The sequence below is a fragment of the Neodiprion pinetum genome, chromosome 2, assembly GCF_021155775.2.
Source record: "Neodiprion pinetum isolate iyNeoPine1 chromosome 2, iyNeoPine1.2, whole genome shotgun sequence".
Lineage (NCBI taxonomy): Eukaryota > Metazoa > Arthropoda > Insecta > Hymenoptera > Diprionidae > Neodiprion > Neodiprion pinetum.
In genome coordinates, this window is record NC_060233.1 from 38139664 (window position 1) to 38161711 (window position 22048).

The 22048-nt window shown below is 40.4% G+C and overlaps 1 protein-coding gene across 8 annotated transcripts in view; it reads right to left on the reverse strand.

The window, feature by feature from the left end:
* Positions 1-22048, reverse strand: part of Elk (Eag-like K[+] channel) — an 89186-nt gene that overhangs the window by 5715 nt on the left and 61423 nt on the right. For 7 of the 8 annotated variants that reach the window (XM_046611295.2, XM_046611299.2, XM_046611289.2 and 4 more), the window contains 10 exons: positions 19626-19859; positions 18421-18552; positions 16962-17089; positions 13009-13237; positions 9532-9695; positions 6450-6663; positions 3562-3741; positions 2626-2834; positions 759-1008; positions 11-279 (listed from right to left, as the gene is read on the reverse strand). In XM_046611295.2, coding sequence (XP_046467251.1) covers positions 11-279; positions 759-1008; positions 2626-2834; positions 3562-3741; positions 6450-6663; positions 9532-9695; positions 13009-13237; positions 16962-17089; positions 18421-18552; positions 19626-19859 — 2009 coding nt within the window. The remainder of the gene's footprint in view (positions 1-10; positions 280-758; positions 1009-2625; positions 2835-3561; positions 3742-6449; positions 6664-9531; positions 9696-13008; positions 13238-16961; positions 17090-18420; positions 18553-19625; positions 19860-22048) is intronic. The other variant, XM_046611292.2, reaches the window with a different exon arrangement.

Genomic DNA, 22048 nt, shown 5'->3' on the forward strand with positions numbered 1-22048 from the left:
AGTAACTGACCTCTGCCTCGTAACCCTCGCGAAGGTTGTAGGTCAAGTCATGCTGAATATCGTTGGCGAATTGATGCTGATATTCCGGGTACAAGCGGAGAACATCAACCAGGCCTTGCATGTTTATGCACTTCAGGTCACAGTAGGTGAGTGCTTTCACGTCGCAGCTTGATTTTACCACCACGTCGACTGGCGCGGATCCTCCGCCTCCCGTTCCACCCCCGTTACTTCCAGTGTGAAGGTGTATGCTTATGTCGCAGCCGACGAGGTCTCCTTTCCCTGAAAATCACGTCGCAGCTCATCCAATTTTCACTCTTATTTCAATTTATTACGACGTTCACACCTGGGTGACATCCTTGGAAAAGAATGTTGCTTTAGTTTGTTTTTTTTTTCTTACTTGTGTTTCTCGGAAAAATTTCGTTACGTAACAATTCTGTGTTTCAAAGATTTTCAGGAAAAAAAAAAAAAAATTTTCACCAGGGCTTACCTTGATATTGATCCTGTGTAAGTTTTTTTTTTTTTTTTTTTCCTCTCGTTGCAAGCCGAAGCTAATTTTTCGTTTCGAGCAGAATATTTCATACGATAGAGAAACTCGTCGTGACTCAAGATTCGAGAGATGACGCTAAATTTAATTGTGTCAGCTGTGGTATGATATTGTCTAATCTTGGGAGGACATTGTCAAGGATTGTTGAACCTATGAGGGGGTTCGATTTCGGCGAAGCTTGTATAATAAAGGACTAGCTGGTGATGGCACTCACCCAAAATCGCAACAACCATACTGTTCTGAACAACTTCCATCGACCCGTTGCAGAGATAGTATATGTAGGAGAGAGCGTCGCCTTTGTGAATGAGGAATTCACCCGGAGCGCAGAAGTTGCTGCGAATATGAAGGGAAAGGAGCTTCAAGCACCCCTGAGACGCAGCTTCAAATATCGGGAGGCTGAGAATCTCCCGATGAAGATGCATGGAAACGTCGCCTCTGAGCTCTTCGGGAAACTCCTTCAGCGTCTGTGGATTATCATCATCGACCATTTTTTTTTTTTTTTTTTTTTCCTACGTCCAACTATTTTCAGCCTCTAAAGCCACGTGCCTTCGTGCCGCTATCGGTCATTTGTTTCCTCTAAATTCACGGTGATTCATACGACGTTTCGTCGTATCAACAACAACCGGTAATGTACTGTAGTCGGATTCTAATAACCAGCAGCCCGTTGTTCTGCGTAACTTTTACTTTAAGCCCGTCAAACCGCGAGAAATGTTACCAACGAAAGTCAAACTACCGCGCGGTCAAGCTGTCAGCCGCATCGTTAGTTATATGTCAAGCCTGCTGTTGGTTAGATGGAAAAGTCTGGAACTACAGCTTCCGTTTTTACGCGGTCATTCTCATCGTTGGATCAAGAAATTTTGTTACTTGTTGTTAATGCAGATATTTTGCATCGTAATCAGGGGGATGAACAAAAATGTGGGAAATAAAAAAGCGATGCAAGCGATACGTGAATTGCGAAATAAAGAATGAGTATTTGTTGTTTCGGTTGGGTTTCAAATTTTCGATCGTATGGAGTTTTCCATTTTTCAATACTATAGTGTAAAACTATTTGTTCTTATCCGATAATCAATTTGCATAAATTTGTGCCGCGTCTTCTTATAATTGCTCTGAAATAAAATATAATAAATAAACATGAATATGAATGATTACCAAGCACCATGGCTACGTATGAATATTCAGAAAGCAAAGTCGGGAAATAGATTGTTCTCTATTTCAGTCTCCGCAGTTCTTAATATCTGCAAATCAAAAAAAGCTTTCAAATTTTACGATTCCACAACTGAAGCAGATATTGAATGTCTATACAGTGTTAGCTAAACATTTAGCGCATGTTTCACGGATAATGCGATGGTTAAATGTGAATGATGAGTTACATGAAAAATTATACAGATATCGGTTATATTGTAAAATATTTCAAGTTATTTTGTCTAATAAAGATAAGCTTAGAGCAGGGATCAGCTAAACAGAGGATTTACTAACGAACAAAGCAGGCAATTATTACTGACATCCGAAGCACAATAAAACGTTCGTGAAAATATTTCCGGATTTTATTGAGTCGTGATTTCGAAAAGCGAGTGTAAATATAACGGGCAAAGTGTATAACGAGAAAACCAAAAGTAACGAGAGTTGAAAAAATTCATTTTTAACAACTACGTGCTTCGTTTATTTATAGAAAATAGAAAAGAAACTATATCGCGATCCCGTTGAGTGACAATAAACTGACGATAGAAAACTAAAAAGAAATGAAGAAGTAGTGAAACAGCAGTAAAACAAGATGAAAAAATAAAGGATAAACTTTAGTTGTCGGGTGAAAACTAGGACGGCGAGTAATTGTCGATCGTATTCACTGTTCCATATTCAAACGGATTTACGTGCGTTCGCAAAGCCTCGAAGGCATGGGCAGTCGGGGTTATTACAGGCTTTCGGTTCCATATAGTTGATCGCTCTCCGTTGACTCTGTTTGTTCAGATGTCGGCTCGCAGATGAGTCCGAGCTTCGCTCCAGATGCAGAAATAACAAATGACAAACGACAGGGTACGACACAGAGTGCGATTAGGTACACGATGACATTACGCGTTACACACCTCCCTCACCTCGTGAATGTCGATGCCGTGGTTCAAAGACCACATTGTCTGAAAATAATCTTGCATTCGCTGTTTCAGTTCGTCCGGTATCTGATGCAGTGCCAAAAAGTCCTTCAAGTCCCTCCATTTGGTCTGATAGAGAGAACGACGAGAATACATCCGCTGTATTATGGCGGTTACGTTCCCGAATACAACCGCGTGCATCAGAGCTGAAAATAAGTTACCTCATCAATGATGATTGACGAGTACGTATATATACATATATAAGCGACGTGGCGAAAATTCATCGCTTCGTAAACTCTGGGCAAACCTCCAACACACCTGTAAATCTATCGCGGCCTTTCCGCCTTTCAAATATTACCGTCCTCCTTTTATCATCAGCTAAGATAATGTATTTTCGCAACTTTCTTAATCGTCCCATTTATAATTCAAAACCTGTTCAACCGCGGGACGAAAACTTTGACGATTCGATACTGATATCGAATTCATTTATTACAGATAGCTTGACTTTCTTGTTATTCAATTACGCCTACGAACCTGGGGAAAATTTTCTACGCCAAACTACGAAACTGTTCCAAATGACGTAGAAAGCGAGTATAGATTTAAAGTTTAAATTTCAGAATCAAACTTTCTTACCCTTTTGTTCAAAAGGTTCGCAATCTCTATCGCTATCCTACTCTATAAATGGTAAGAAAAATTACTAAAGCCAAAAACTTTTCCAAAAATAGTTTAAATATACATTTGAATGATGGTACGACACGGTGATAATTTTTTACGTTCCTAATCGAAGTGAAAAACATTACAAAAAGATCCTTCGTGAATGTTACGTTTCTTTTTCACCTCGATTCAACCGTTTTCGTTTTTTCTTACGATTCTCCTTCCATACAGCCGCAATGCTGTATTACTCGAATTGATTAAATGAAAGAATTGACGAACCTCCGATGAGCATGATGCAGATGGAGAATATCTTTTCGGACGACGTGTTCGCAGAGACGTTACCAAAGCCAACGGATGTCAGGCTGCTGCAAGCGAAGTACAACGCCGTAATGTAGCTTTCCGAATGAGTGACATTCTGGACGGATATCTTAAGCCTGTCAGCCAGGGTGTGGATCCAGCCTGCAAAACAATTAAATTTGACCAAGTAAAATACAGGGCTGCTCGCTTTGACGCGGTCCATTAGCGCACCTTCTCCATATTCGATAATGCCGCGCATTAACACAACGTTGCTGATATACTGTACGTATACTGTACACGTATACACTCGCGCAGGTGAAAAGCATGCAGGGAAACACACACGCCGATATCTCCATCGCTGGCAACCAACGTGGTGGTTCGGTTCCACACGCGAGTTTCTAATTTAATCAATTATCCTCGTATGCATAATTCCTGCCGATCACAGCGCACGGCATAATGCGCGATGTGATTATTATCATCCACCTCCAAACTACGTGTAGCATTTGAGCTTTCGCACAACCACGATAATCGTTACTATCATCACCATCGTCATCGCCATCGTCATCGTCAAGATACGATTTGTCAGCATGACGTCATCATAGAAGTCTGAGCGGCGTTGTTCGTGTTCCTGCGTTTTTGCGCACCACTTAAACGTTGAAAAGCTGCTACGTCACGTTCGTTATTATCGTGAGGTCAGTAATATTTGTAACCTAAATTCTTGCGGCGGAAGAAACGAGGATTGCATTTTCCTGGGTGCGGGATTCTAGACTCGAACCGCCAATTAGACACTTTCAACCTTTTCATCTTTTCGGAGATTAGAGAGGGTAGTTTTATCCTCCGGGTCGACGAGCGCTCGGGCTTTTCGGCCTTTTCGGCCATTGTCGCTTGCGGGTCCCCCGAGAGTTCGGAGAGAGCAAACTTCTACAGGTTTGACCCTGTACGCGGGAAGAGCTGACCAGACGTGTTTCCGCCTCTGAGGAAGTGCGTAGAGGAGAACGGAACGAAGTTGGATTCATTGAATTGGAGAAAGGGAGGCGGATGCTGACAGAATCAATATTAACGAGCGGATTTCAACGTACGTCAACCGTACAATGGTGCCTGGTTTTGCGTCTTGGAGAAACCGAGCTCAGATGCTTCGAGGTTCCGGATTAATGGTACGTCCAAGTCCCTGCACAATCGTAATACAATGCCGGCGAAGCCCAACCATTCAGGACGGCTTTGCCTCAAGCTCTGATGTAACGATCTTCCGAATCCACCGCTTGCACGGCATTGCGCAATTTGCGAATTTGCGATTTTCCGTTTTCCACTGAATGGAATTATTTTGAAAGCCGACCGATCGAGTGAACGCGTGTTTTGAGAAACTAGGCGCGCCAACTTTGTCACATATTCTTCTTGGCTTCGGCTCGAACCAAACAAGTCTGGACTTGAAGTGCTTTTCGCGGTCAGCGGTGATTTTCTCCGTTGAACGGTTATTCGTGAGGCTGTGTATAAGCTATTTCAAGCCGAGCGGCGCCCATTTGCATTTTAGAGCTTCCGTTTCCTCGCGGAGGATCAAAAGTGTAAATATTGATAAAGGTTAACGCGAACGCCGAGTTTAAATTGTAGCCTGCAGCGGTTGAAGCCCGCAGCAAGGGATCCGCGAAAGATATTCTTACGTCAATCCGTCTTTTTAAATTCAGGATTTAACAATTTCACGTCAAGGCGACGACGACGACGAAGACGAAGGCAAGGCAAACGAGTAGAACTTAATATTGAAGCAGTTCCGAGAGCTTTTCGCATGTGCAGCGCGAATCACTACAATCGGCAATAGATTCGAAATTGCCGTCTGCGGTGAAAGCCGATAATTCTCAGACAATTTCTACAATATATCCGTCGTAATACAGCGATGCACAACGAGTTTCTTGATCGGAACGTTTCTTAACGGACCCAATTGGAAATTATTTGACGGGGGAAGGGATCAAAAAATTTTCACACGTTTTCGCTTACCTCAATTTCACGTTCACGCGCATGATACAATATTCACGTATTTTCAGCTCCGAAAGCTGCGAATGAACCTTGGATACGGTCTAAAGAGTGTGTATTTTTAATAAACGAAAAAATGTATTCCTGAAACTCGAGAGACGAAACCGCGACGTTACATCGTGGCACTTCGCTGATTGACGTGTCGCAAGTTTCGCGCACACACACGCACACACACATACGCGTAACGTGCATTCCATACGCGATACGCGTCGTCGAAGTAGTGGGAGGGTATTTCCTTTGTGCCACGACGGCCTGAAATCTACAACTCCCTGAGACGGGGTCGTTTGTGGTGAGAAAAATATCGAGCAAGATCGCATTACGTTGTATAAAATGGCATGGACAAAGTTCATTAACGAGTTGCGGGGTTGTTTGAGAAGGAAATTTTTGAAACTCAACCTTTCTTCCCACCCTCCCTTCTTCTCCCGCCCTTCGAAATCCACCCGAAAACTGATCCATCCAACAATTGGATAGAACGAAAGTATCTTTACTCAGCTCTCGAGTTTTCCCAGCCAATTTAATCCGACCCCCTCTCCTCCCGTGAGCCTAACACCCCGCCGAACTATCATTTTGCCCGGTCTGCAGTCAAACCGCCTTCACCGCTACTGTAAAGGGAAATGTTTCCAGTCGATGCCGCGTGTTCTCAAAATCGAGTAAAATAATCTTTCCAGACTCTAGCGAATAATCGAATCCAGTTCCAGAGACTTTTTCCTGGGCTGGGTAGGTTGGATAAAGAGAGGTGAAAAATGAAATACCTGCGAGAAAGATTATGCAAGGTGTTGATGCAGGTCGTAATTTGAAGTGAGATAATTTAAAAGCAATCCTGGGGATTTAATGAGGACACAACTTACCGAGATCCCATTCCCTGTCGTTCCGGAGTCTCTCCTTCTCGGCGATAACGTACCAGATGCAGGCGAGCCAATGGGCCACCAGGGTGAAAGACAACATCAGGAGGGTCAGGATCATCGCGCTGTATTGCGAGTACCTGTCCATCTTTTGTAGCAGACGAGCCAACCTTAGCAGTCTGGTTAACTTGACTAGGTGAATGTGACTGTGGCCCGAATCCTGATAATCAAACACTGTTAGCGACGTCCTGTATTCACAATACTATGTTAAAGTGTAACGACGCGGAGAATGTGACGGGGGAGATTTTTCCAGTATTTTGAGAAAGAGGGTATCTGCATCAAAAGCTCATCCACTAACTTCTATGAAGTTTGCTTCAATATGAAAGTCTTCTTTCGAGATTGATTTTACTTACGCGTGCAAAGGAATCGTATTGAGGACGTTAATTCGCCAAAAATCGATACTGTTTATCAATTTCGGTGCGGGATTATTAGTACATTGAGTACTTATAAAAATTGTTATATTCGTGAGCTGCGAACATCTCTTTGAAAATACAAAAGTAGATGATATAAATAGAGGATGGATAAACGGACGCTTAGATGCATTTATATCACATTTCAAATCGCTTAGAAATGGTTATAAAATCTAGAAGATACATTCGCTTTTACACTTCGATGATTTACTTTATTCATTGTCAGAAAAGTATTTTTTCTAATACAATGCCACTGAAGCAGATTTTTGTTGTGTACCGTCCAGTGGTCAATTCAATATTAGTTCATCATGATCAATACGAACGCAGTGTCGTCAAATTAAATATTTAACGATGCCAATACGATAAAAAAAAACTCTTGCTTTGAATTTGTCGAAAACAATCTACTAGTTTTTTTCACAATTTTGAAGCGATTCAAAACGTAGGTTACAAGTCAAACCTGTTGCTGAGGGATGATTCCAGTATTTTCTATTTTTGTAATTTAAAAGACATTATTACAGCTTACTAAAACAGTAATTTAATAAATATCCAATCTACGCTGTCGCGTATTAAATAACATTAACGTAAAGTATCGATTTTCGGGTAACCAGCCTCTTTAACGCGTCAATACGCAACCCGTAAGGACGGTGAAAAACGTTTCACCCTCCGGCAGAAGTCTGGCAGAATAACGGAGCCATGAATATGATCAAGGGTTGATACTGACGTGGGTGGCGCAGATGCTCGTCGGATTACGTAGGTATACGATCAGTAACGCATGGATTGAAGATTTAATCTCGGTTTCACTATTTGCGCCAAAAGTCACGTCTGCGTTTTCACTTTCTTCTCGTTTGCAGAGAGAGAGACAGAGCTCAGACGCCAACGCCCACGGTCTCGATACTTTGGGATATAATTACCGAAAAAAAAACGAATGTTATACATGTTACATCGATCACCGTGACTGTTCTGCTACCAATATTTTTTAGTAGAATTTACGTAAACTTTTGACTTAAATTTAGAACTCAGTAATTTCACCGTAATTGCTACTGCAGATTCTATTGCAAAATACTGTCGGTATTTTTTTTCTTTCGTCGAAGTTCTAAAGTTGAAGATCAAAATTTTCGTGTACAAATTCTTCGTTAGAAGTTCAAGTCTGCAGACTGAATACGAACAGGAAATATTCGAAATTTTACTTGGTGTACGATTTCCTTCGAAGGTATTCGTATTTAATACCATCAATAAATTTCACAACGAGGTTTTTATGACGTGAATCCTGCTGAGGTTTAATAAGTTCCTCCAAAACTTCGCTGAATTCCCTAAATAACTCTGCACGCCATTGTACACAAGAACCGGATGCGAAGAAACGGTGAAACTTGTGGGTGATCACGGATACCAGCGTCGCTTTTCGCAGACTCCGTTCGCCGAGTCACCTAGGCAACGTAATTCTCGATCGTATATCGAATTTCGTATTTATTGAATAAAGCCTGCGACTCGGCTACCCGATTGAAGCGTAAATATTCGACAATATATTATTTTCTCAAATTTTTGTCACAATGATAAAATTTTTTCCATGCAACAGACTGGCGTCCAAATGAATTTCCATAGTTCACTTCACCCTCCCTCAAAATTCACGCATCGGTAAATTAAAAGCAAATTCGCTGATACGTTGAGAATTTGTATTTTTTGGCATAATAAGCTCATTCTGATTTTCTTATCTCTTTCCATTATTTTTCCGGAGCAAGAAGTGTCGGATTTAAGCTCGCTTTGGTGACTGGCCCATTTACTAGTATAGTCGTCTATCCGTTTTACAATATTCATTACCGGTATTTGACAATTCTCTCCTGGCACGAAGTACCTAAAATATTTAGTAAATAAGACAGAAACCGGAAAGGTGAGCCGGAGAAGCGAGAGAGAGAGAGAGATAGAGAAATATTTTGAAAATACGTGCTTCAGATCCACTCATCTTCACACATTTCCTTTCAAGGTGTAGACGGTACGCGACATTCGCTGTATATTCCGCATGAAATTATCGAGCGGGAATATCGTCGAGACGTGAATTCACTCCCACAATCCTCGACCAGAAACCGTAATACAAGGTTTATAATAGCTTTATCTATTGAAACGCACGAACAATTTTTATTCTCGGTTCTTTTTGCACCGATCAGTCTTCTGCAAACCAGTTTTTTATAACACAAAGAGAAAGAAAAAAAATCAAAAAATCATGTACCGTCAATATTACCCGTCGTGGGGTTAGTTTTCTTAAGCCGGTCATAGAATTGTTTAAATCTGCTCCCGTTTCTCGTATTTAATGAAACTTCGGGTCTATGGATTTAGGACGAAACTCACACAGCGTCCTATTTCAACATTTTCGAACAACTTCGGTTGTAATAACCAACTTAAAATTCAACGTGCAAATATGTGCGTCAATATTTACGCATGTAGAAAATAAATCAACAAGCATGTATAGTTCTCGTTGCAATTATACCTGCATGTTTCAGTTCTGTAATCACTACAGCAAAAATTGAAATTAACCGTCCGATAACTCGAGTCTCGTGTGTAGTTTCAAATTTCGGGTGGAAAAATCGGGGTATATTTTATGCGGAATTTCAAGCACAAACACTGACCTCACCACTGTAAAGGTCGGACGCGTAGAGGAGGTCGAACGGCAGGGCTGCCACCAGGTCGACTAGGAACCAGCTTTTCAAGTAGTTCAAAGCGATGCTCTTACTGCTGCTGACTACTTCGCCCTTCCGACTGACGTAAGTCGTTCTGAAGTTCAGGATTATGTCTGAAATGGAAGTAATCCGTCAGTCTTGTGCCCCGAGCTTGCAAAAGCTCACACCAATTGTTATCCAACATTGTAAAGGATATCTGGGCACAATATTGGGAGTGTACTGCGTGTACAATAGTTCAAAAACAAAATTTTCATCCGAGGTTCTTATACGAAGTAGAATTACGTCGTGGCTGTAAATTTTCTTCAGAATTAACGTGGTCGTAAAATTGTCAAAACTACGATTCGTTCAGGATCTCACTTATTCTCAATCTTATTTCGTGTCTACGTTATTTTTTTTTTTTTTGTTTCTCAAAGTGATAGCAGCTCTTGGAAAAGCGACCAACTTTGCTTTATTAACAGGCAGAGAAGGTCTCCTCTCTTTGAGGCGGGCGTGTTTTGTCTGGTTCCCCAGTATCAGCGTTGCTTTGTCCCTTTAACCTGATCCAAACTTTCTAATCTATCCTTGAGCTAGGCGGTGATGTCATCATAAAGGGTCCCGGTATGAATTTGAATTAATGTTAGAAGTTGGCCCGAAAATTAATCCTCAATTGAATTGAAGGTTCTACAACGGCGATACGAAATTAGTAAAGAGTACCTACCGTATAAAAAAAAAAAAACAACCTAGGTTATTAACAAAAGCCAAAGCGAATATTATAATATGACGCAAAAGGTGCAAAGCATGGGATGAATCAGGTTCTCCGAGTGTGCGTTGAACGCGCGAGAACATTAACGTAATGAAAATGACGCGACCGACATTCGCGAATCGTCTGAAAACCGCATGGCAAAAGAATTGCGAAAGGAATAGAACGAAAAAAATATATGATAAAAAAACTACAGACGACAAAAGGTGTAGTGAAATATTCCCTCGAGTGGCACGGTGGAATGAAAAGTCTCAACGCTTTCGGAATAAACGTAATACACATGTACATATATACATATAATGTTGTACAGAGTGGCTCGACACGATTCGCACGCATAATCTGCAGCACCGCAGATGCAGATGGATGCAGAATATGCACGGATTAAAAGTCACCCAATTCGTCCCGCGTTCCACATTTGATTTTCCATCTTATCCCCTTTCTTCCCCCCTCGGATGTCCTCGTTTCGGGCCGGAATTTACCCCGGTACACCCGACATGCGTCATACATCGTCGTCGGTCGGTTTTCAGAGGGGTTCGGAACACCCGCAGGGTCTGCGGTTCTTAAGAGATTGCCCACCTAGTGTCGAATCACAAAAGTGTTTTGCCAATCCCGTCCCAGGTCGGAAGTCACGCTTACTTTCCTCCTCGAGTATAATACGCTAGTATACACACACACACACACACACATGCATGCATAAGAACTACGCCTTGCTTTTCCTACCCACCCATGACGAACACGGTCTGCAGTGTCTGATCCGGTCCTTGTAACAACACACGTGATACTTTATTCAAACGGCGCTTGCAGAAAAGAAAAACCGCGCCAAGTTTTTGCATGATTTGATCTGATGAAAAAAGCGTTTTCTTTTTCCCCGAGTTTTTCCCTTCTCGAGGGTACGCGGTTGACGAGAAACGCTTCGGCTGACAAATATGACGAGTTACGACCTCCGTTTCTACGTAATACACCTTTAAATCCAGATACGAAGTCTGCGCACAGCCGAGTTTTTACAAACGGTTGGAATTTTCTGTTTGCGAAATAATACCTACGCCACGCTAACAGGAATGAATTTTCTCGCTTTTAGCAAATTGGGCTCCGGCGAATTCCACGTCTGTCTCACCTCACGAATAGCTTGTAATCTTGTATTATAACCGTGAAGAAAGTACAATATATAGGTATTATGTACATATTGTATAGATATATGTTACGTGAAATGCTCAGAAATTTTCGAATGTAACGTTCGTTCTGCTGCTCGAAAACAGACGGAAAATTATGAATTCTCGTACAAAAAACTTGGCTGCGTCAGACTTTTTTCCCCCTCCTTGAATACTGCCGAGCGCGATTATCGCTGGCGAAATTTTACAAAAGCTGGTGAAAAAGAATACAAGCGTACAAAGCTGTTTTTGTTTATGCCTAATCACCCTTTAGGCGCATGAATTAATTATTCTGTACAATAAATATCTAGCCTAAGCGAAACGTTAATTGAAGAAAACAATAAAATAAAAAAATTTGACCAAACATAATAAAAAATGTTGACTGTCATAAGTCTGGATGAATTAATTTTGTTATGCACAAATATGGCGGGTTAAAATATGAATATAAAAATTATCTCCATCTTCCAAATCTATAACAAGACAATAATTTATTCCTAATAATCAACGGAGCTGCTGTATAATTTTTATTTGTCAGCCGATGCGTGAAGATATATTTCGTTCTGTTTGCAAAAAAATCAGATTACTTGACGCGAATTGATTTATAATTTTGGTTGTTGATAAAAAGTTGCAAGGTGTAAAAGTAAATTGATCAACGACAGGCTGCAAGTGGATGAGCATGCTCGTTCCTTTTCTTTAATTTTCTTTCGTTTACGCTCATAGTCTTACGGATTTATTTCCCCATTGCAGCCCTCTTCATCTCGGCTGCTTATAAATATAGCCTAGGTCTACACCGTGTATCAGGCTTCCGGTTGTTTGCCCGCGATATTCTTTCGCTTTATTGGTATCCGTTCAACCGACACTTCGTACACCTTCCCTGTGATCGATGATCAAATACTTGCTCGATCACACGGCCGACTTGTCATCGCGGAGCGCGACTTCGACTTCCCACAACGGCCATCATCTCCGGTATACATAATAATTCACTCGCTCTTAAGCAGGAAATAGCCCCTGAGGTAGCTAAGGAAGATGACGGAGAAGAACGAGATTCTGCAAAACGGCCGACGAAAACTTCTCGCATAGAATTGGGAGAGAAAATTTTCAGAGATGAATAAACGGAAGGGTCGCGATACAGAATTTTCAAAATTGCGAAAACTTATTCCGTGGGATTTCAAAACGAACAATTAAGTACGAAAACACAAGGCATAAAATTATCTTTAGAATTCTGACAATTGTATGCTTTTATGTATTTTCTACCTTCCGACTTTTCTGCACTTTGACTTTCTACGTTTACAAATCTATTGGATAAAATAAATTTTCGCGCTTTTGAAAATTCGATATCGCAAATCCCCGCGTAATTTATTCCCTCAATCGAATTTCCGATTTATCGGAACCCCGCTGTTCAATTTTCCGGAATTTTTCACAATGCCGGCGATCGATTACACGCGCCAACAGACATCCGGAGAACGAAGCGCGTACAGAGCTGGCTCGGAATTAGACTTTAAAATCGAGGGGCGCGATTATTGTGCGTCGAATACTCACCGATAATGAAGAGAGCTTCGACGACGACGTCGCTGACCATCGTTGGCCTGTCCGTGTTGACGAAGCTCGCGTTATACGGAACGACAATCGCCACGTAGAAAGTTGCGATCAGGATAAGCCAATCCCAGCAGGACTTGAATCCACCGTAATGACTCAGTATAAATCTTGACTTTTTTATTGCCGACGTTTTGTACTCCGGAAGCGGGGCGGCAGTGGAATGAAGAAGTGTCTGTAAACAACAAACGTATATTTATGAAAAATCTTTCCCGTTTCTTGACACGAAATTTCGATCACAACGCGTGATTTGAAATGTTATAAAAATTTTATAATCAAGTCGATAACTTCAAAAAACAGTAATCAAAAGGGACTTACAAAATATTAAATATAAACTCTACCAATAATATTTGTACATCGTTTTGCAGACCATTTATTCATGAATATTCCGTGATCTGCGTGTCGAAAAAAATCATTTTGCCAAGTCCGATGTCCCTCGTTAAATGTACAATTGTATATTGATGTGTATTGACTTCGAAACGATCTCTCCCGTTTTAACTTATATTGTTATTTCATACCGGAATGTACTCATGATCTTATGATTTTAAAACATTATCTATACCGATAACAGACGGGATTCGAATACGTTACAAGGATCAGAGGCAAAAAAAACCGGTAAGGTGAACGATAAAGTAACGTGAAAAACAATGGACGGTTACAAAAGAAAATCAAAGATATGAAAAAATTGAATGAAAAAAAAAAAACAAGATAAACAAAAAAGAATTAGGAAAAAATCAGCTAAAAATATCATCCAAGGAACACGTCGGATTCTTCATAACTGGGTAGAGGCAGAGAGAGTTGCGTTGTTAAAACGGAAGTTTAACCGTGTTTTACGTCAAAGTTGTAACACGTCCTTATTTCCCTTGGGATTAGGGTTCATACCCATCCCAGAAATTACGGGAGAACGGCCGTTCCATACGATATAATCGTTGAAATTACGCCTCGAACGTTAAAAGATCGGGCCTCAAATGCGAAGACAAATTCCGTTAGAAACTTGCATCTCTTTGTAATTTGGGGAGAAGAAATTAAATTTCCGCGATATGAATCGGATGCGAGAATTATATTTCCGATTCAAGTAGATCAAAGCAAAAGAAATTTACGTCCATGCGACTGATAATTCCCCATCGAGTTGAACATACTTTTCGAAATATGCTTGTCAGTCGTTTTTTGATAGAACTTTCAAAGCTTCAATCGTTTGGAATCTCGGTACCTTTGAGTTGAAAGTAAGACAGCCGGCTAATTATGGACACTGATTCTGTGCTGTCTGCATATCAGCAGCGTTGATAAAATATCTCAAGTACGGGGGGGGGGGAGCTTAGCGTAATGTTCAACCCAAATCACTCTTGCAGGTATAACTTTACATCATTTGATGCGAAATTTACTCAGATGCATAATTTGAACATAAATTTTATATGAAATCACGTTAAATTTTCAATAATCGGATTGCTATTAAAAGTGTTCGGTTAAATAGGGTGATCACCAATTTTTCCATAACATTTAAATATCTGTCGACAAAAATCACAAGTTCATACACATATATTATGTGTAACACATGAAGCAATAACTGGCCTATATTTCTGTCAAGTTTCAAAGGCCTTTGTGGAAAGATATACGCGTTCCTTAATTTCGTATCCTCATGCGAGGTAAGATCTTTTGCTTTGACTGACTTTAGCCATAATGTACCTTTAGCTGTATATGTATACTTATGTGTATATATATATATATACATATATGTATATGTATACGTGCGTGTGTATATGGAATTCGGCGTTTCACGTAGATTTTGTCCTTTACCTAAAATTATACTTCAAAGGACGCCAGCAAACTAATGTAACAAGACTGCATGTGTATGCGTGTGTGTATGTGTGTGTATAGGAATATATTTTCACTTGTGACACACGAGATGCCTGAATAATAATGTCAGCTTTTTGAGACGTGCTTCGTACATCAATATGGATCCCATAATTGTCGTGGACGATTGATTTTTTTTTACCGTCACTGGCTGCGGCCTGTGAAATTTGTTTTCTTTCGTTAAGTAAAACGTAAGTTGAACAATTCGAAAATTTTCATAAATTTATGTAGTTAGGAATTGAACCCAAACTAAGGCAAATTAATTCAATTGTTTGTACAACTTTTTGACTTTTGGTTATAAAACTCTCCAGTTTGTTTAAAGAACGAGATCAACTTGTATACTGATTCTCAAGGTCAGTTTGATTGCTCGTTTCGTTCATCTGCCGCACGGTGGAAGCTATCAACGAATGTCAGGTCAACAAGAATTTTACAACCAACGGCGTCCGGAAAAAAAAGACTTTTATATACACTTGGACGAATAAATTTTCGTCCCACTGAAAATATATACTATATTCTCTTTGTTCGCGGCTCTGCACAGACACGCACAGCTATTTGCCGATGATGTATATTTACAACAATATATATACATGCTTGTCGAGTGGTTTAATCAAGGGTGAAATGAAAAACAATCTATTCGGGATGATACGACGCGTAAACCACGCTATGTCCCTGTGTATTTCCTGCGGTAAATAAATGTTTATTACCCTCGGAACTCGTAAGTGAATTAATAAAAAAAAAAAAAAAACTTTTCACATTTTCAACCACATTTTTTCAATAATTTACCGCCGTCGAACACAAAAAGAAAAAAGAAACGTTCGGATGAATATTATAGAAAGTTTTTTTCACAACTTGAACTATGTTCAGTAAAATTTTCAAGCGAACCGAAAATAAGAGAGGAATTCGATAAGCGAGAACTGAATTTTGCTCGCGTATACTCGTACATCGGCATGTGTCTATAAGTATTTATATGGGTAAAATGTCAGAAGGATGATACTTTTTAAAATATTCATCAAGCATTACGTTACAGTAGGCGGAAGTAGTTGAAATTTCAATTGGATTACAACCTCCTAGGTATGGCGGGTATTAGCGAACTGTATGGCACAAAAGTCATTCGCGTTTCGGAGTGCTGCAGAGTTTCCGAGAGTGCTTAGAAGCCCGTCGAGTTTGCATGCAGGATTTTGTTCGTGTTTATGCAGGGAGTGAATTTGCATGAGAAATATCGCGAGTGATTGCGAGTTCCCCTGCAATTAACTCAAAGCAATATCTGGTGAAAATGGAGGAAATTTAACTCGTGTTTTAGAATCAAGGAGATACTCGGCAATGTGTATCGAGTGCTTAGAAATAGATATTCACCACTTGATCTAAGCTCGCAAAAGCTCACCAATCGATGAATTTTTTATAGCTCGCTCCCTTATTTTTTAGCTTTGAAACTCGATAACAAACGATACTTGAGTGTTCGTTCTGTTGAGTACATCTGTGTGTGTAATTCGATTTGATCTGTTCTCGGTTTTCCAACTACACGTTGATGAAATTATAGAACTCAAAACGAAATAAAAAAAACTGCAGCAATGTGGAATGAAATACTAATGAAATACTTCAATACTGGTTTGGTAACCGATGACCATAATTTTTGTGAAACTTTTAAATGATTACAAAAATAGTAGAAAATCTTGAATATTCTTTTGATATAATTTCAACCAACATGTGACAAATATATGAGATGAAAAAAAGAAGATTGTAAATATTTCAAAAGTAAAAAAGAAATCTATGTTTTTTCATAAGCTCTCTTCGCAGTTTTGTTTTTTTGTTTTTTTTTTCTTTTTGCCTAACATCTGACGCAAAAACTAAACGGCTCAGAATTTGCATTTATTTTATTATTTACATTCGAAAGATTGAAAGTATTCTCATTGGCTCACAGATTTGATCGATTTGGTAAACCGTAAAACAGATTATTACTATTTCAACAATGATTTGACTTTGTGCCGTGCCGCATTGCGTATTATTGCTCCGATTTTAATGTCGCACGAGGAAAAAAGCTAAATACTCACGTTGTTTATTTTCAGCTTGTGTTTGTTGTCCTGTTTGTAATGGCCCGAGAGTTGATAGAGAACTGCTCGACTCCTTCTTCGTCCATAATTAGCCGGAGGGGCTTCCGGATCCAGGTTACCATTCGCATCTTAAATCGACGAAATTAGAAAATTATTCTGCGTCGTATTTTTCACTGTCTTACCGAAGTCTGCGTCTATGTAGAAAAATCTAGGAGTGCGTTGTGCAAAATAGTCGTCGACAATTATCGTCTTCGACGAGGCAAAGAAATGAATTTCCGCGTAGCAACGAATGAGAAATCAGTGACAACCTCTCAAATTCCGAGATCCTAATCAATGAAATACCCGATACGATGAGAAATCTCGGGAGCAATTTGGAGAGGATCGCTGAAGCTTGTTACGAAGGGCGTGGAAAACGGTCCAAGTTTTAATTAATTGTCCGTCGACCGACACGTGAATATACATAGATGATATACTGTATGGGTGGTGCGTAATGGGTAGAAACTCATAGTCAACCGGTTCTCGTTTCAGGCTACTCTATCAGCCGGGATGAATACGTTAATTGCTTTCCAACACTCCGATAAGTGAACGGTATTAATCCGCTTATGTGACAGCGATTACACAAATATCCTACACACTGTGATACACGAATTGTGCGTGATGCGAATCATGGGTTTATTAAATCCGTGTGCGAATTAACCAGCGATTATACTTTGGTTACACGCGATACATATTTTTATATTAGTCAAGAAGAAAATCGTAAGCTCATTGCCACAATCTTTATTCATTGCGGGGTTATTTTCAACTTAATTCTGTCACAGCAATGCGTTACAACTGTTGAAATGGTTGAACTGGGTCGAAAACTCTCAATTTTTGTGGGCCGTGTTTTATTTTGCAAGCGAGTAAAAACAGGGTGAATTAAATTTTGTTTGCGCCTGAAACTTCGGCTACTTCAGTAGTTTACGGAAGTTCAATTATTCGTCTGAAACGCTTCGAGTTCAGCCCTCCCCGAATTCGATTAGCGCGATGATTTACTACGTGAATTTCTAACTAGGGCTATAAAACATCTATAAACACGAACTTTAAACAGTTGCGTTCATTGCTCGGAAAAAACAAGCCAAACGATTTGAATCAACGTGAAACAAACGAGTGTACGTTCGAACTTTACAGTGAGTAGAAAAAGGAAAAAAAATCTCACTTCTATTATTTTACATTGCAGGTATGCATTTTCAAACGTGTCAATGTGTCGCATTAAGTTTTAAATCGGTGCTAATTGCTTGCTGGCATCGTGCGAGTCGAATAATCCAAACCGACAAATCGAATTCACCTGATGTGTAATCATCCGGCATATTGCGAAGAATCGAGAAGAAAAATTCTTGTTCTTCTATCTTCGTTCTTCACGTTCGCTGTTATATTTTTGTAATAAAATCGTGTAATAAGCAAAGCGTTAGTGCAAACTCACCACTATCGTACAACTCACAGGGCTGAAGATTTTTCGCGTCTGTAATATCCTTGTGCGATGCGAGAAAGAGGACGACGTCTCCTTTCTCGTTCTTTATAGGCACGATGTCGAGGAGGCAGTTAAACGGCTTCCCTGCACATTCAATATCAATTTATTCTCACAATTGCTGCCGAAGCTTGTAGAAAGAAGAACCAACGGAGACGATGCGAGAAAAATTTCAAGCCATATAATATCGAAGTTATAAACAAGAATTTATTTACAATTCTCCATTTAGGATGCCGGGAAAATAACTCGATGAATTGATGTGTCAATAAGTTTGTGAATTAATTCTAATTCACCTGTGTCGATGAAAATTAACTGAAATGATGCAAAGTAATTGAATTATTGATAATTAACTGAAAACCGCCGAAAAAGGATTCGAATTTGTAAGAACCTTCCGTACGTCGTAAATTCAAATATTTCGCAGACGAATATCTCCTTAGGCACAATTGTCCCGGCAATTGAATTTTAATGAGTTCTCTTGCCTCGAACATCTAACAATGACATAGCTCACTGTATTAAATGAGTAATTGCAATAACCCGGGATGAGCTAAAGCAGCGTTGAAAAATATTCCATTGAGGTAAAAAATCCACAGCGAAGTTTTCAGCGCGCGATGTAACGCGGATAAGTTTTCCATCTTGAATGAAACTCGAAGAGTGCCTCGAGCCGCGTGAACTTGGAAATTGGGTTGAGTGGATGAAGCGAAAAAGATCAGGAGAAGAAACAAGAGCAAAAGAATCGCGGATGGAAAACTCCACTTGGGCTCAGCTTCCAATATCCCTGCAGATGTTTGCAAAATTAACTGAACCGAAATATATATTCCTGACTTACGTATATGCGATTACATGCACGTACACTGTAATCATTGGTTATCGGCATGAAACTACTCGAAGGGATTTGTTTTCCGAGTCAAGGATTATCGATACCGTGGAAAATGACCGACAGTCGTGAATAGAGCCAATTATTCGTTACGCTGCACTGCGGGATTAATTAACGAAGACCGCGGTGTGAACATATATGTTATCTACCGATGTCCAATCGGAATCTCGCCTGTTCTTCTGCGACCGTAGTTTCTAATGATCGAAAATCAATAATTTCTACATCGTACTAAAAATTTCGCACACTCAATAGTTGTCGGAAGCGATTTTTCGGCATGTTTGCTTACCGGTTTTCTTGTAGAATACAACCTCCATCTTGAGCTCAGTTTTGCTCTCGAGACTCTTGTCGATCATCGCCTTCTCCTCCTCCGTCGTGTCTGGTCCATAGAGAAATTTGCACGCGCAGCCCTTCTGCATGATTTGGGCGCGCGCGAAACCCGTCAAATCACAGAATCCATCCGAACAGTAAACGATCGGATAGATCGAGGGAACTTGAGCATTTCCCAGGACGAAGTTGCTGTCTGAAATGAAAAATATACAAGGTGCTTTTACAAATTTTCATTCGATAACTCAATTAATCGATTCACTACACTTTTCTCGGGATGAATAGAAGGAGTAATACTGCTGTTAATTCCGTCTATTCGACACCCTTTCGTATTCGATTAGTCGAATCACCCTTCAATTGGAAACACGTGTATTATACGTATACCTTTACGAAAGTCCGGTGATAATTGCATCTCCAATCAGTGAACGGTCTAGGAACACATTTCCACGAGCTTAACGATATTATATCGTATATATATTTATATACGTGCGCATGTGTGTGTGTGTGTGTGTGTGTGCGAATGCCCGGCTGGAAAACCACGTTAAAGCCAGGGCGACGAATATTGTTTTTCGTTCGCAAAAATCACTCGCAAATAAAGTTTCATTTTATTACTTAATACCAGCTCGCCGTGCATGTACGCGTGTATGAAGCGTGTAAACGGAACGCCAGATAGGATCGCTTTCACAGCGACGGTGGCTTTCCGATGTTCGATCAATTACTGCAAGCCGCATGACGGGAACAGGGATTGGATTTCAACCTGCCGACATGCGTCCTGGAATAATTCCGCAATGCGTATAACTCTCTCATCTCGGGTAAATTTTTCTTTTCGTCTTTGTTTCACTTGTCTCTAACACCATTTCGTGTGGATAGTTGACCCGAGAAACGGATAAGACCCTCTGTTACCGAGACGAGATCGCAGATTTCTAGGGTAGATTCACGTGACATAAATAATTGCTCCATTACGTGACTTGTCGGATGACATGCGGACCAAATTGGGGAAATACGAGAGGAGAAACCGTTGAGTTATGGTTTTGGGTAGCGGAAATCTGGCTCGGGAGATTATTTCCTCTTCATAGTACTATGATCAATGGCCTTTGGAACGAATGTACTCGTTCCTGCTGTAAATTGTCCGTTCTTGAATGGCAAAGTCGAGACAAACAAAATGTAGCGGCGATAGCGTTGATTAGCGTTGATTGCGGGAGAGTGGCAGATGAAATGTCAGTTACGTGAGGCTCTAATTAAACTTTTATTCACGAAGGCATTCATTGACGAGAAGTTGGCGAATTAACCGAATTTAATCCAGCTTAAAGTCTACCTCGAAATGGTCAAATGTTTTGTCGATATATATTATATATTTGGAGAGTTGGTACCGACTCCTACAAATTGAAATAAACTTTTTACACACCTTTCGCATACATGTGCAGATGGTGGATTAATATGGGAAAAGAAAACGGCAAAATCGCGTTACTTTTAACCTATCCTCAATCATTCACGAATTAACGAGGCTTGGCGACGAAAAATTTAAGAAAAGGACTCTACTTTTTTTTCCTGATCTTCGTAAAAGTTGTGAAACTTCTCAGAAATTCTCAGATAATTTTTTAAGGCATTCCGTAGACGGGAAGAAGTTCCAGAGAATGTGAAAAAAAAAGCATTTCCGTAATCGCTGCAGCTTCGAAAGAAGCGATAGAAACGGTCAAGGATTTCTTCGGCGTGATAAATCGCCAAAAAGCTCTCACAGAGAGACTGCGGAAGACTCGAGAAAAGTTTCGTTAATATTTTCTTCACAACCCGATGTTGATGGATGGTTATTTTACATCTTTTAAAAACTTTTTCTAAAAGCCTGCTCTGAATGCTCTCCGAGAATCTCCGTAATCAAAGTGTGCTAATTATCTCGACAAAACTCGGATGCAATATTTCCGCCTACAAACGGTGTTGCTTTTCTTAAAATGAGCCATCAATGCCGGATTCGGAAACGCACCTGCAGGAACTGATCGGAAAAATTGATCAGCACCGGTTCCGGGCAAAAGTCCCAACGACGCCACGCCCTTTGCCCTGAAAAATTGCTCCGAGCTTTTTCACCCGTACCTAATTTCCTATCAGAGTCACGGAAGCGAACGAACGAACCCCTTCGGATCTACAATTATCAAGACTATATATCGTCACGTTGAAAAGGAGCGATTCCGACTCCTTTCTGCCGCCTTTGTCGCCGGATGATCGGACGGTTACAGCTTAACCGATTTTGTCCCCGGTTTTCCTCGCACACTTTGTTCAAACAAAAGGTCAAGGTTCGTATGGGACTGACCCTTGCCTCCGAGCAACGCGTAACCAGACCAAGCTGAAAGCTCGGAGGCGTCAGACAATGGCCGAAGCATTCCTCGTGATGAT